Source organism: Asterias amurensis, chromosome 7 (assembly GCF_032118995.1).
Source record: "Asterias amurensis chromosome 7, ASM3211899v1".
In the NCBI taxonomy this organism is placed as follows: domain Eukaryota; kingdom Metazoa; phylum Echinodermata; class Asteroidea; order Forcipulatida; family Asteriidae; genus Asterias; species Asterias amurensis.
The window spans coordinates 4,641,139-4,655,930 of NC_092654.1; the positions used below are offsets into that span (position 1 = coordinate 4,641,139).

Genomic DNA, 14,792 nt, shown 5'->3' on the forward strand with positions numbered 1-14,792 from the left:
CCGATGAAATAGTTTTGTGCTACGAAAGCTCATGAAGTTGTTTAAAGTAATTACATGTAGTAAGTGAGTTATATGTATATAGGGAGAGTCTGCTAAAAGAATGGGAACAATACAATCAACAGATTCCTATATAAATTTAGATACAGTTTTGATGTTCAAATTTGATTTTAGTTGCGATTGATGGTTGATATATATTTTTCTTCTTTTCCCGAATAGACGGTTTCGTCAGACATGCGTCGGGAGTGTAAATGCCACGGAATGTCCGGCAGCTGCACAATCAGAACGTGCTGGATGCGACTTCCCACATTCCGCTCCGTAGGCGAATTCCTCAAGGATCGCTTCGACGGTGCGTCCAGAGTCGCGCTACGGAACGAGGGAGTCAGAGGCAACAGCAACCGGGGAGATCGCGGCGATCGGAGGGACCGAGGCGACCGCTCAGATAACGGCGGCACCGAAGACAACTTCCAACCGTACAACTCCAACCACAAACCGCCGGGCCCACGAGACCTGGTCTACTTCGACGACTCTCCGGACTTCTGTGTGAGGAACGAGAGGGCGGGAACTCTCGGCACGGTGGGGCGGGAGTGCAACAACACATCGTTAGGGGTGGACGGGTGTGATTTGATGTGCTGCGGGAGAGACTACGACGGCTCGCAAGTTCGGATTAAGGAGAGATGTAGCTGTACTTTTCATTGGTGTTGCAAAGTCAAATGCCAGGAGTGTACATCAATAAGGACCGTCTACCGATGCCAGTAGAAAGTCATAATTTATAATAGTATTTCGGTAATCAAATATTTTGTTTAAAATCATGTGTCACGTGTTAAAATATTGGTAGAGAAAACTGGACATCAGGAAAAAAAGGAAACTATTTAAAAAATAAATTGGTCGGATGGCTTCGAATTGATACATACTATTTTAACCGTGACACATGGTCTATGAACTTTATGTTTCTATATGTAAATATGATATTATATGATACCTTTATCAATATTTAAGTGAATTGTGTTGATGTGTGCGAGTGAATTGTGTGTTCACCACAAAGATGTTTGCCCGGTTAATCTTAGAGGTGATATCATTTTGGTGGCTTCGATAAAAAGGCCATCCACGACATTTTATGGAAAGTTTAAAAACATTGGTATCAATACAAACCATACGAATATTGGCAATATCTATTTTACTTTATTGTTCAGAGGTTATCAACAATCTGTCGTTTAGGTTTGAACGTGGTTGTAACTATGGTAATCGCCTGTCTTTGCCTCAGACTGGGATCAAACGGCTTGCCATTAAAAAACACATCTATGTACATGTCTAGATGTCTGGCAACAGCGCCCCCATTTGTTGATTTCTAGTTAACTATTTGTGCTGTATTGACGATTCTTATGACAGTGCTGTATTAGGAATTAGACTTGCCGTCAAAAAAACACTAAAGTTCATACAAAAATAACGCTACTGCAAGTCAAATGATTATAACCACACTGTCACACCTCATCAACAGAGGGCGCAATAACCCTTTGCCATAGACCTTTTCGCAAACACCATTGCGCAAGCGCAGACTGGTGAAAAATCTCTTCACCTAGTGAGATCAACAAACCAGTTTCGATCAACAAACCCTGTTTCACAAGTTAAATAATTAGTAAAAGCTAAAAACTAATACAAGGTTAAGAAAGAATTGCAGGATCGAAGATTTATTTTTGTGCAAGGAATTATTATGGTAACTCGCCAGAGTCGTAATGTGCAACTCTGTATAAAAAATTAATGTGATCAACATATAAAAGCTGTGGAAACTTATTATAATGTGTTTCCCTGCCGTTTCGTTTTAACTAAGCTGTTTTTTTTTTATTAGCTTGGCATGTTTAAAGAAAAAGCTTTTAAAAAGTTACACGTGGCTCGTGATGCTTATAAAACAAGTTCGCTGCCACAAAAGGCACTGGACACCTTTGGTTATTGTCAAAGACCAGTCTTCTCACTTGGTGTATCTCAACATATGCACAAAATAACAAACCTGTGAAAATTTGAGCTCAATTGGTCGTCGAAATTGCGAGAGAATAATGGAAGAAAAAACACCCTTGTCCCACAAGTTGTGTGCTTTCAGATGCTTGAATTCGAGATTTGAGGTCTCGAATTCAATTCAAATATTTTAGTGAGAAATTACTTTTTTTTTCTTCTCAAAAACTCTGTTAGTTTAGAGGGAGCTGTTTCCTACAATGTTTTATTCTACCAACAGCTCCCCATTGCTCGTTACCAAGTAAGTTTTTATGCTAACAAAAATGTTGAGTAATTACCAATCGTGTCCAGTGCATATAAACAGTTCTTGTACAATTGTGATAAAAAATACTGATTTTTTTTAAAGCTCGTAATGTAAATTGTAAATATTTTCGTTTTTTTATGCTAAAACTTGGAATTTTGCCGATAGTATTGATAACGTTTTAGATACGAATGTGCCTTTTATAATTTAAGTGGATTATTTTAATTTGCCAGTTTTATAACAAACTGCCCTTAACCAACGCAGTACATCCGGCATACCAGTGCAAGTTAAACAAAATTGCATGATTTTGAATTGCGTTGAAAAACAAAGCAAAACCTTTTCTCGTAGTAATGTTTGAACACCGACCTAGTACGTTTCCCCCCTAAAATACATGTACTTATAATGGAAGACTTTCAGGACACTTGGTGGCAGCAGACTTACGAGGTGAATCCAAACTTTTCGGTTAATGTGCACATGCTCAGAACTACGTACACAATAGACCTTATCGCAATACTCAAAACACATGCGTTATGTATGGAATGAGATGCATGTTGGTCTAGCTAGCGATCAAGTTTGATCCCTAGCTAGACCAGCATGCATCTCATTCAACAGCTAGCGCCTGCGCAATGGGTATTTGGGTAAATGTACCTGTTAAGTCTGTTGCCATCCGAGCGTTCAAAAGTCTCCCATAATAGCATAGTGCTGTGTGGAGTTTGAACGATATACCTGCAAAATGGAATTTTCTCAGATAAACCCGTATTGTAGTACATGTTATCCATCCACGGCTAATACCAGTTTTTAAACTATGTTGTGAAATTCACTTGAAATTGAAAACTGTGTATTATGAACATCCCAACCCGAATATTGGGTAAAACATTACTCTTTGTAAAAGTCAATATCTGTATATAATTGGTCTAAATAGCGAGGCGATTGGTACTACTTTGTCATGCTGTTGCCATTTTTGTCTTATTCCACTAAACGGCGATTATGATCCAAGTGCTACTTGAAAATTACAGGAAAGGCACCAGACTATTTCGTCGTGTATGGGGTAAAAAAAAAAAACAAGATGGCATAGCTTAAAATAGTGTTGAAAATATTCACGTTTTCTGTTGACCTAAAATGAAATAATTACAATGAGATTTGATTGGTTAGAATAAAAAAAACAATTAAATAAACGATTTCAATCTGGAAAAACCATTCCCTTTCTTAAACTTGATTGTTCCAACTTGATGTAATTTCCTACTATATACCAGTTCCAACTTGAAAGTTGGAACTGGTATATAGTAAGACTTGTAAGAGTTCCAACTAGCTACCAGTTCCACTTTATACAAGTTCCCACTATAAATTACCAGCAAAAATACCAGCAAATTTACGGTTCCCTTACGTCTGTGTCTGGTTTCCTTGAAAGATTTTTGCTTCTGAAAAATGTGTGAGCAATTTTTCTGTCCAGGTCAAGAACGTACTGAGTGTGTTGACAAATCAACAACAAAAACGTAAAGTAGTTACTATGTGTTTTTCTTGAAAACGCGGCCACCTATTTAACGCTATAATAAAACCAATTCGTTGACAAACTAGAGGATTTGATTAACTAACTTTTCCAAAACCATTGATGTAGGATTATCGTTTAACACCGATAAATGGCTGGCTAACTGTAGATTAGTGATTTTGCTAGTCAACATGAACAATGTACCATGAACAATAAACCATGAAACTACAACAACGTCTTCTCAAGTGTAATCATTTAACAAACGTATACCAATTATAGAATATTGAACTATAACAAAGGGTATGACTCTTTGATTTGATGTATCGTGCAATGGCCGCCATCTTTGATGTGAAACAATGTGCGTACCCGCTGCGCACGACTCCTCAGTCAATGGTAGCTCTTCATTGACCTCGATGAGGAAATTGTTTTGGGTGTGACTTATATGCAATGAGTCTGTCATGTGCCCTAAGGCGTGCCATTTAGGGCGACAACAAGAGTGCATTGTAAGGATATGGCACGCGTCTAAATGTTGAATGCGCGTTGCCGAAAATGTGCCCTGCGCGTTCACACGGGGAATCAGATTCACAAGATGGCGACAGACAGATTTATCATGGGAAGACGTTATCAAATTGAGAGATGATGTAAACAAGTTTGGATGGCTAACTATATAGAGCCAACAACAGACTTAACCGATCAAGATGTCAAAATTGAACGCTGCATTGTTCCCCTACCCAGTCTAACTTGATTAACCTGGCTCCGGAGCAGTTTATCTACATGCGCATTGGTTGGGCGGCTCTTTGTCCCCCTTGATGGATCAAGAGAATGATCATGTATGGACAACTAACGAAGTCAAGATGGCGTTTTGGTTATGTGATGGAGAAACTTTTGCAAACTTTTCTAATCACACACAAGATTGGTTGAACGAGAATTAATTTTGAGGTCCCGAAATCAAGCATCTGAAAGCACACAACTTCGTGTGACAAGGGTGTTTTATCTTCCATTATTGTCTCGCAACTTCGACGACCAATTGAGTGAATTTTCACAGGTATTTGTTATTTTGTGCATTATATGTTGAGATACACCAAGTGAGAAGACTGGTCTTTGACAATTACCAAAGGTGTCCAGTGCAAACAGTATGTCTGTACTGCAACGATGCTTGTAGCGGTTTATCAAATGGACGTTTGTCAACAACAAAACGGAGTTCGCTACTTGTTTATAAACAAGGAACATGTTTAGTGATCTCCCCATAAATAGGTGCCTGCATTGGTTTTCAAGAAGTACGCCCTCTGTTGTTGAATTTCTTGGGGGGTTGAAAAGCATATGTCTAAGTATGGTCTAAGGTATGCTGTGTGGATTTATCTTTTAATCAATTTCACAAAACCTCCTCAAGTATGTATCCATTCTTAGCATAGAGTAATTAAGGTTATCACTCTGGAGGAATTAACGATATTGTTTAAGCAAATGTAGACCTACTCGGCAGCAAGTTCGTGTACTCGGTGTCGATCACCTTATCGAGAGAGCGCCCTCTATGAAAACGGCCTACACTTATGTTTCTTACAAATCTCTTCAGTCAAGGAAAAACGTTAAATCATTCTGTTTAATGCAAACTCATGCGTGCTTGTCTAAACATTAATATGTACCAACAAAAACATGAAAATGATCAGAGGCAGTTTGAGCTGACATGGGATTATGTTAAAGGCAATGGACACTATTGGTAATTACTCAAAATAATTATTAGCATAAAACCTTTCTTGGTGACGAGTAATGGGGAGAGGTTGATGGTATAAAACATTGTGAGAAACGGCTCCCTTTGAAGTGCCATAGTTTTCGAGAAAGAAGTAATTATTACGAATTTGATTTTGAGACCTTTTTATTCACGTACATGTGTTCGATGTTCGATCGAGGCAAAGTCTGCCTCGAGCCACGTTACAAAAGGGGTAGGCGGAGTCACCCCAAAATAACTTTATCTATTTTTTAAACATACAAATCGTAACAAACAATTACTCGAATTTTTTTTATTTTATTGTTCATTAACATATACACCATTGTTTGAAGAAGAACAAATTATATTTCCAGGTGACTTTAAGATCAATCTTAGCTCTTTGTTAAATCGGCCCCAGGATTCACGGGAAAACGACCGTTTATAGACTGTACAAGTTATGAGCGTAAATTTCCCCTCGAAAATTGAAGCAAATGTTCGCTGGAACCTAATGTTAGAGATACAGGCCAGACATGGTCTAGTTCCACATCCATCTCCACCATGATCTGTAACACATCATAACATTTTTTCCCTCTCAAACTAACATGTAGGTAAAGACTTAAAGACACTGGACACTATTGGTAATTGTCAAAGACCAGTCTTCTCACTTGGTGTATCTCAACATCGGCATAAAATAACAAACCTGTGAAAATTTGAGCTCGATTGGTCGTCGGAGTTGCGAGATAACTATGAAAGAAAAAAACACCCTTGTCACACGAAGTTGTGTGCTTTCAGATGCTTGATTTCGAGACCTCAAATTCTAAACTTGAGGTCTCGAAATCAAATTTTGTGGAAAATTACTTCTTTCTTGAAAACTACGTCACTTCAGATGAAGCCGTTTCTCACAATGTTTTATACTACCAACCTCTCCCCATTACTCGATACCAAGTGAGGTTTTATGCTGATAATTATTTTGAGTAATTACCAATAGTGTCCACTGCCTTTAACCTACTTACAGAGCCATTATTTCAGACGCAATGTCAGCGCATCCCATACGTCAAACTAGTTCATCACTCGCGTTTGTCACTGACACACTAGCATAGAACCAGACACAACACGCCCAAACAACTGCATAACTTCCGCTACACAACTTACTAAGAAGGATTCAAGGAAGATTAATCTATAACTTGATATAGGCCTACTTATTAATCTTAAAGGGGTTGTAAACCATTTTGTAAAAACAGGAACACATTTAATAAAGTTTCTTGAGTACAACAAGTTTTCCTGATTTGAAGTACTGCCATGTGCGAGAAAATTATTTTCTAAAAACAGAGACTTTTATTTCTGTATACCAAATTGAAATTGTTTCTTGATAAGGTTTCTACGTTTTGTCCTCTATTTTGTTTTGTATGTTCGTGATTTGTTGTGAGTATGAACTAAAACAAAATGTGCTTGCACTAAAAAATAAAATAAATATTAAGCACAGATGGGCAAGGCATGCACTTTCAATCGAAACTACAGAGGCTAATCATGCATGGTTGTATACTGCTTGTGCAAATTAACAGCCGTAGAACACACAGGCATAGAATGCATCATTCTAAAAAATGTTTTAACTTTAAAAACGTAATTTATGTTCTGATTATCAACGGGAATGGAAACAAATATACACATTTAAAGGCAGTGGACACTATTGGTAATAACTCAAAAATAATTATAAGCATAAAAACTTACTTGGTAGCGAGTAATGGGGAGAGGTTGATAGTATAAAACATTGTGAGAAACGGCTCCCTCTGAAGTATTCCGAGAAAAAGTCATTTTACACGAATTTGATTTCAAGACCTCAGATTTAGAATTTGAGGTCTCGAAATCAAGCATCTGAAAGCACATAACTTCGTGTGACAAGGGTGTTTTTTTCTTGCATTATTATCTCGCAATTTCGACGACCGATTGAGCTCAAATTGTCACAGGTTTGTTTATATTATGCATATTATGTTGAGATACAGCAAGTGAGAATACTGGTCTTTGACAATCACCAATAGTGTCCACTGTCTTTAAGACAGTTGTGTGATTGAATCAGGTTATATTTATGTTCCTTTGTAAAGGAAAATAAATAAATTTGCTACTTTTGTTAGCATTCGAACAATTAATGACTGTGTACTTTATAAGAACAGACTGTGCGTATGTTTTCAATAATTATTCAGGGAATTAGATTGACCATTAGTTTAGTGGGTCCTTTTTCCATGGGTTTAGGAAGTAATGGTTGTATGCGGGTACAACCTTGTACGAATCTCTTTTATGAGGACTGTTGACTCTTAGAAAGACCGTTTGTTATACTATTTCAACTATCTCCAATCCTCCAATCGACAAGACAGCCTGACTGAGTGCTTTCTAGCCAATACATAATGTTTCATATACACTGTGCCTTTAAGTTTGGCAGATCATCACGACCGACTCTTCCTGCACTTGACAATCGACCCGTCACCCCCCCCCCCCCCAATTTAGGCTCGTTTCTACTTGCTGGATACAGCGATTTATTGCCGGAACGAAAGAGCGCGGCTGATCTTTGCTCGCGTGTGCATTGTACATCACCCGGAACGACGGAACGTAACATGTTGCAGGCGATTGAAGCAGGATTTATGAAGCCGTGTGGGTGTGCTATACCGGTGTGGAGGATAGTCTCTGTGCAAGACGTTTCTGTTATGTATTGGGACAATTCGTTATGGGGTGGATAGCGGACTTTTATTGGTCGTGGAAACACAGGATAGGGACGTCTTGCACCGAGGCTATGTGGAGGATGTGTAGTGTCAGAGAGTCAGTGACGCACAGAGACGAGGAAACTAGACGTTCGTTATTTGTTAGAAAAAAATCAGTAGAGTACTTGGACTGTTCACTGGACACAATTGGTGATTACTCAAAATATTAGCATAAAAAAATTACTTGATAACGAGCGATGGAGAGCTGTTGATAGTATTAAACATTGTGAGAAAAAGCTCCCTCTGAAAGCATCTGTAATGCATATGAAAGCAAACAAATGTGTGCAACAGTGGTGTTTTTTCTTTCATTTGCAACTTCGATGACCAATTGAACCCAAATTTTCACAGGTTTGTTATTTCTTGCAAATGTTAAGATACATCAAGTGAGAAGACTGGTCTTTGTGAACAACCAAAGGTGTCCAATGCCTTTAAGTTATACCGACTGGCCCTTTTGGTATTCAGATTTTTTTAAATTTTAGTATACAACACATTCAGCAATAAATGATTGCGGTTGCGCATTATTTTCAATACCTTTAAAACTGTGGGTTAATATTTAACGATCCTCATGAAATAGCGCCCTCACGCCGGTTTATAGGTTAGATGGTGACCAACCACGAGGGGCGGGCAGTCATTGGGGTCAGTGGGGTCCACTGTATGGGTGAGGACTCGGTCATTGTGGGGAGGGGAGGGTGACAAGTAACATCAAAAAAACAATCTCCATTCTGCGCTTACGAAGCATTTTGAGATAGATCATAGAGACAGGACCATGGTCTCAATACTATAACTCTATAAGTTTTGGGTAAATCAAACCAAACAGTGTGGTGTCCAGAGAGAATAGTTTGGGTCCAAAGAGGATTTTAATGTTTAGTAGCCGATGAAATGATTGGTCGGTGATCACAAAAATTAATCCTTTGGAGGGGGGGGGGGGGGGTGTTGTGGACTTTGTTTCGACAAGAGGAAAAACAAATCGAGTTTGGTCCTTCCAGAAAAATCTATTTCAAGGTGGGGGGGGGGGGAGGGGGGGAGGGGGTCAAAACAGCATCGCAAGGGGAAGTGATAAGTAAATCCATGAGCATTACAACAGTTGTACTCTTTTGGTTAAGTGTACTGCATTACGATTGGGGTTCAGCATTTCCTATAAACAATGTGGATTTATAGGTTTGCTCTGAGCACTGGTGCAGACCGGCACGAAATTGCCAAGAAATGTATGACATGTTGTAGCATCTGTCAGTATCTCACAGAATATCAAAACAGAAAGTCAAAATACAGTTTTATTTTAGTGGACCAAGAAACTAAACAGGACATGTTAATTATTTTGCCCTTTCTTTGTTAAAAAAAAGAAGAAGTTCCGTCTGTGTCTTTACCACAAGGGAAAAGTAAACACAGTGAGCATGAAGCGAGTGCACGTTCCACTAGCTAACGTCACAAGTAACGTCTTGAGACAAGACTAAACTTTAAACTGAACTACCGTACATTATCTTAACGGCACATTCTGCCACCGTACGGAGTTAAATTCGTTTCTAATGCTATTTAGCCCAGAGCTAATTGGTCGTCTTGAGACAAGACTAAACTTGAAACTGAACTACCGTACATTCTGCCACTTTACACTGTTTAAGTTCGTTCCTAATGTCATTTAGCCCAGAGCTAATGGTAACGTCGTCCCAAACCCCAAACCTACAAAACCATATGGACCTCCCACTGGCTCTAATCAGGAATAAAGTAATGAACTTGTTACAATCAATATTTACAAAAAATAAAATACCCATTCCCCAATGTCTGTTTTTCCACTTAAAAAAAAAAGAAACAAGGCCCCAACCGCGGACCCACATCCACCAAAGTGCTCCCTGTCCTTTATATGGGGTTGCCGAGCGGTTGCAAGCCCCATAAACTGCTAACAGAATACCAGCCACAAAATGTTATACTGTGATTATTATTATGGGTGATGTTGGATGGTTGTTGGGGGATAGAGTTTCAGATAAATGGCAATGGGTGTTTGACGGGGCTAAGCGTCTAGAGCACAGGGGGCTTGACTTCCCCCCTCTTCAATCAATCTACATCTTTCCTCACATTTTGCATTTTCAGGAACTTGTCTGTTCATTTACCGGTGGGGGGTTCGAGGGAATTCACAGCCAATTAGGTGAATCTATATTATGGGTTTAAATCTAATTGTGGGATAATTACTGGCGGATTATGTATTTTATGGTATTGAACAAACAAACAAACGAGTTGTTTTCGAAGGGAATTCAAAGTACGTGTTGATCGAAGGAAAGTTAAAGTTACTCGGCCAGATCTTCGCAGGTTTAGAACGAGTTTTGCAGATGCTGTTTGAAAACGAAAATCAGTAGACCATTTGGACGGGCCACCAACGAACAATACAAAACGAGGCTACATGTGAAATCACATTCAAATAACTGTACATGGGTGATGGACGTCTGATAATGTCGGGACGACAACAAATAATTATTTGATAGTTTCAATCAACATACCTGTTAACATTGACAAATTATTGTTTGTTCGTGCATGACAGTTAAATGAAAACTAAAATACAAAAAATAGCCTTTTTTGATTCAAATCTAACTTTCCGGGTCAAATCGGCAAAATATTTAGCAGTACAGGGCTCAATTTCATGGCTCTGCTTACCGTAAGCACAGAATCGGGTGATTACGGGAGCAGGGAATTCTGTGTTTACGGCAAGCGTATTTCACGGGTAAGCGGCGAATTTGGGCTTCTGCGCATGCGTACTCCACGGTTACTAGGCATTCTACGCTTACAAGGCTAGCGCAGAAATTCGGCGCTTGCACATAAGCGGGGAATCGCGATCGTAAGCATGTCACACGGGGCAATTTACTGACAACGCAAATCCACCATCTGGCATCACCATTTTCATTGTTATACCTACATTATTCTCAGAATAACTACACAGAAAAAAAATTGGGTGTTAAAATTGTCACCATGGGTTTTGTCACATATAGATTCCCAAGAAGGAATCAAACTCGAAGTTAAAGACAATGGCCACATTCAGTAATTGTCAAAGACCAGTCTTCTCACTCGGTGTATCTCAACATATGCATAAAATTAACAAACTTGTGAAAATTTTAGCTCAATCGGTCGTCAAAGTTGCGAGACACCAATGAAAGAAAAAAACAACCTTGTCACACGAAGTTTTGTGGCTTTCAGATGCTTGATTTCGAGACCTCAAATTCTAAATCTGAGGTCTCGAAATCAAATTCGTGGATAATTACTTCTCTCTCGAAAACTACGTTACTTCATAGGGAGCTATTTCTCACAATGTTTTTATACTATCAACCTCTCCCCATTACTCGTTATCAAGTAATGTTTTATGCTAATAATTGTTTTGAGTAATTACCAATATTAGTGTCCATTGCCTTTAACACCACACACGCTGTTCACAAAAACACATAATATGTAATTATGTAGTTAGTGTTATTTTAACACCAAATGTTGTTAATTTTATTTCCTTTTGCTAACACCCATGGTGTTAATTTGAACACCCCAGTTTTTGCAGTGAAAGACGATGCTGGAAAAATTGTCTCTCGTGCTAAACGAAGTGTTCGTTTTGATGCCAACAGTGAGGCCAGGTTGCCTCCTTCCCATGGACTCGACCGGACGTTTCTCTCATAATATGACAAGTCCCTAACATGAACAAACTATGGGTGCGTTCGTTTAGCTGCCCTGGGTCTACCCCGGTGTGTGGCGGGTTTTTTCCAGGACAAACGTGGGTAATTATCTGCACACGATCGTCCTGGAAAGAAAAAACGCCACACGACGGGGTCGACCCAGGAAGCTAAACGAACGCACCCATTATGTGAGGGGAAAGGGGTGCTGCCACTTTTCTTCTGTCTTGTTCCCTGTGTGCTATAGTGATAAAGGATCTGATCCCACCCACACCAAAATGGGGTCAGATTATTTGCTCTCCTAGCCTCGGTTTGAACACTATTGGATTTAATATGAGAGAGAAGATAAAAAATATGGCTAGCATATTGGACTCATTATGAATAATACAACCAAGAAGATATTATGTCAATATTTTAAGGTGTTCGGGAAAAGACTATGTGATTCTGTGTTGTTTTCCCCCCGTTTCCAGGAAGTTATAGTATAAACAACAACATCGTTCCCCCGGTTTTTCCAAAACGTGGATACGACTCATTAGATTTTAATTGAAATGGGCAAAGTGTTAGGATATGTTGTTCGTCTGAACACCAGGATGTTTGAAATTATTTACTTCTGCTTAAATCAGGTTTTTCATCGACATCTTACTATAAATCATAACTAGTTGATACATTCGTCTCCTCACATTATGCTTTTAATCTTGTTGTTTTGTGCAGTCTGATTTTCGTTTGTAATTAATCAAATAGCATCCATGTGTTGGCTTCGTCATGCCAGAATTGTCGAATCATGCCCCCGACTTTGTCGCATCAATCTTAAATTATTGATTGCTCTAAAGTATAGTTGCGACTTTCCCAACTTTTATAAAAGCCAACTAAAGGGTGTCTTCAAATTAAAAGAAGACTGTGAAAACCTTAAAGGCATGCACTGGACACTATTGGTAGTTACTCACAATAGCCTTATTGTTAGCATAACAAAATAGCTTACTTGGTAACGAGTAATGGAGAGCTGTTGATAGGAAAAACAGTGTGAGAAACGGCTCCTTCTGAAGTAACGTATTTTTGGAAAAAGAATTCATTTCACATTCAAATAATTATTTGAATTGAATTCGAGACCTCAGCTGACTGGTACCCCTGAACAAGGGTATTGACAAAATATAGAGACTGCCGACATAGGGTTAGATAGCTCAGTGGTAGAGCGCCGGCACGTTAATCCGGAGGTCGTTGGTTCAAATCCCACTTTTTTTAAATTGTTCTTCGCCAAATCCCAAAATCGTTAAAATTGTACCCAGTCAGTTTCGCTGTGGTTTATTATTTAATTATCAAGAATACAACAAAAGTCACATGTGAAAGTTTCAGTTGAATGCTGTGTCTATAGGCCTATAGTAATTGAGAAAATGGAAAACAACCGTCGCTGTAATTTCATCAAGAACGGGTACCAATCGCATCTCTTGCCGTATTGAGGGCAGCATTAAAACGGACACCAAGGACATTTCCAAAAGTCAGTTAAAGGCAGCGGACACTATTGGTAATTGTCAAAGACTAGCCTTCGCAGTTGGTGTATCTCAACATATGCATAAAATAACAAACCTGTGAAAATTTGAGCTCAATCGGTCATCGAAGTTGCGAGATAATAATGAAAGAAAGGTTTTATGCTAATAATTATTTTGAGTCATTACCAATAGTGTCCACTGTCTTTAAGTACCAATAATGAGAAACTGAACTGAAGTCTAAGCAGAAAGGAGCACGCTTAACATTTTTCGTTAATTTGCCACCTTTTTGCATGTTAATTTTCAGAATAAATTGACAAAGAAATCGATTAGTTAGTCAGCACTCTCGTCTGAAAAGTAGCGCTTCCCCTCAAACAAATGGTACACACGTCGTTGTGCTGTTGTTGTTAAAATGAGGGTCATCAATTCATTGTCCCTGCAAACATCGCGCGTAATTATAACACTTTGGGATTCTTGGGGTCCAACCGTGTGAGTGAAATGCCCCCAATCATGTATTGCCCTTACCAGCCCACCCCCAACCATGCCTTCCCCTTACCACCGGCCCATCCTTCCAATTAACCCCCACTCTGACCCCACTGCAGACAGGGAACACTGTCTCAATATTTAAAGACCCCACACACCTATCGCGAATCTCAAGCCAAACCTACGAGACTCTGGAATTATTGGTCATATGGCCATACATACTACAACTATTCCATCTAAACTATGGCATAAGATTTTAAGATGTGTGCTTGCAAATTTTTTTATAAATTCCAGCACAACCACCTTTCTTGCCAATAAAGGGGTAGAAAAGCGGTTATTTTACAAAATACAACCTCCTCTCCTGTTTGAATCACAGAGTCCCTGTTGATTGGTCAATACACATTACACTTGTCTATCTAAACGATGACGTCAGATCCAGTGGCCTATACAGGACCCAATTTCATGGCTCTGCTTACCGTAAGCACAGAATCGGCGCTTACGGAAGCAGGGAAGGCAAGCGTATTTCACGGGTTAGCGGCGAATTTGGGATTCTGCGCGTGCGTACTCCATGTTACTAGGCATTCTACGCTTACAAGGCTAGCGCAGAAATTCGGCACTTGCACGTAAGCGGGGAATCGCGATCGTAAGCGCGGAATTCGGCGGTAAGCACAGCCATGAAATTGGGCCCAGGTATGTCTGCAACTTCATAAATTTCATCACAAACACCCTTCCTGCAGAAAAGGGGTTAAAGGGAAGGTACACGTTTAAGTAATTGTCAAAGACCAGTCTTCTCACTTGGTGTATCCCATTATGTGCATAAAATAACAAGCCTGTGAAAATTTAGCCTCAATCGGTCATCGAAGTTTTATACTATCAACAGCTCTCCAATGCTCGTTACCAAGTCAGTTTTTAAGTTAATATTTGTTTTGAGTAATTACCAAACGTGTACCTTCCCTTTAACACAGTTGATTTACAAGGTACAACCTCGTACCACAATAGCTGAATGCTCA

The 14,792-nt window shown here is 39.2% G+C and overlaps 1 protein-coding gene across 1 annotated transcript in view; it reads left to right on the top strand.

Annotated features, from left to right (window-relative positions):
• Window positions 1–3,954, top strand: part of LOC139939954 (protein Wnt-1-like) — a 28,619-nt gene extending 24,665 nt beyond the window's left edge. Inside the window, exon 4 of the mRNA XM_071936123.1 lies at window positions 217–3,954. Coding sequence (XP_071792224.1) covers window positions 217–756 — 540 coding nt within the window. The 3' untranslated portion in view covers window positions 757–3,954. The remainder of the gene's footprint in view (window positions 1–216) is intronic.
• Window positions 3,955–14,792: the final 10,838 nt, after the last annotated feature.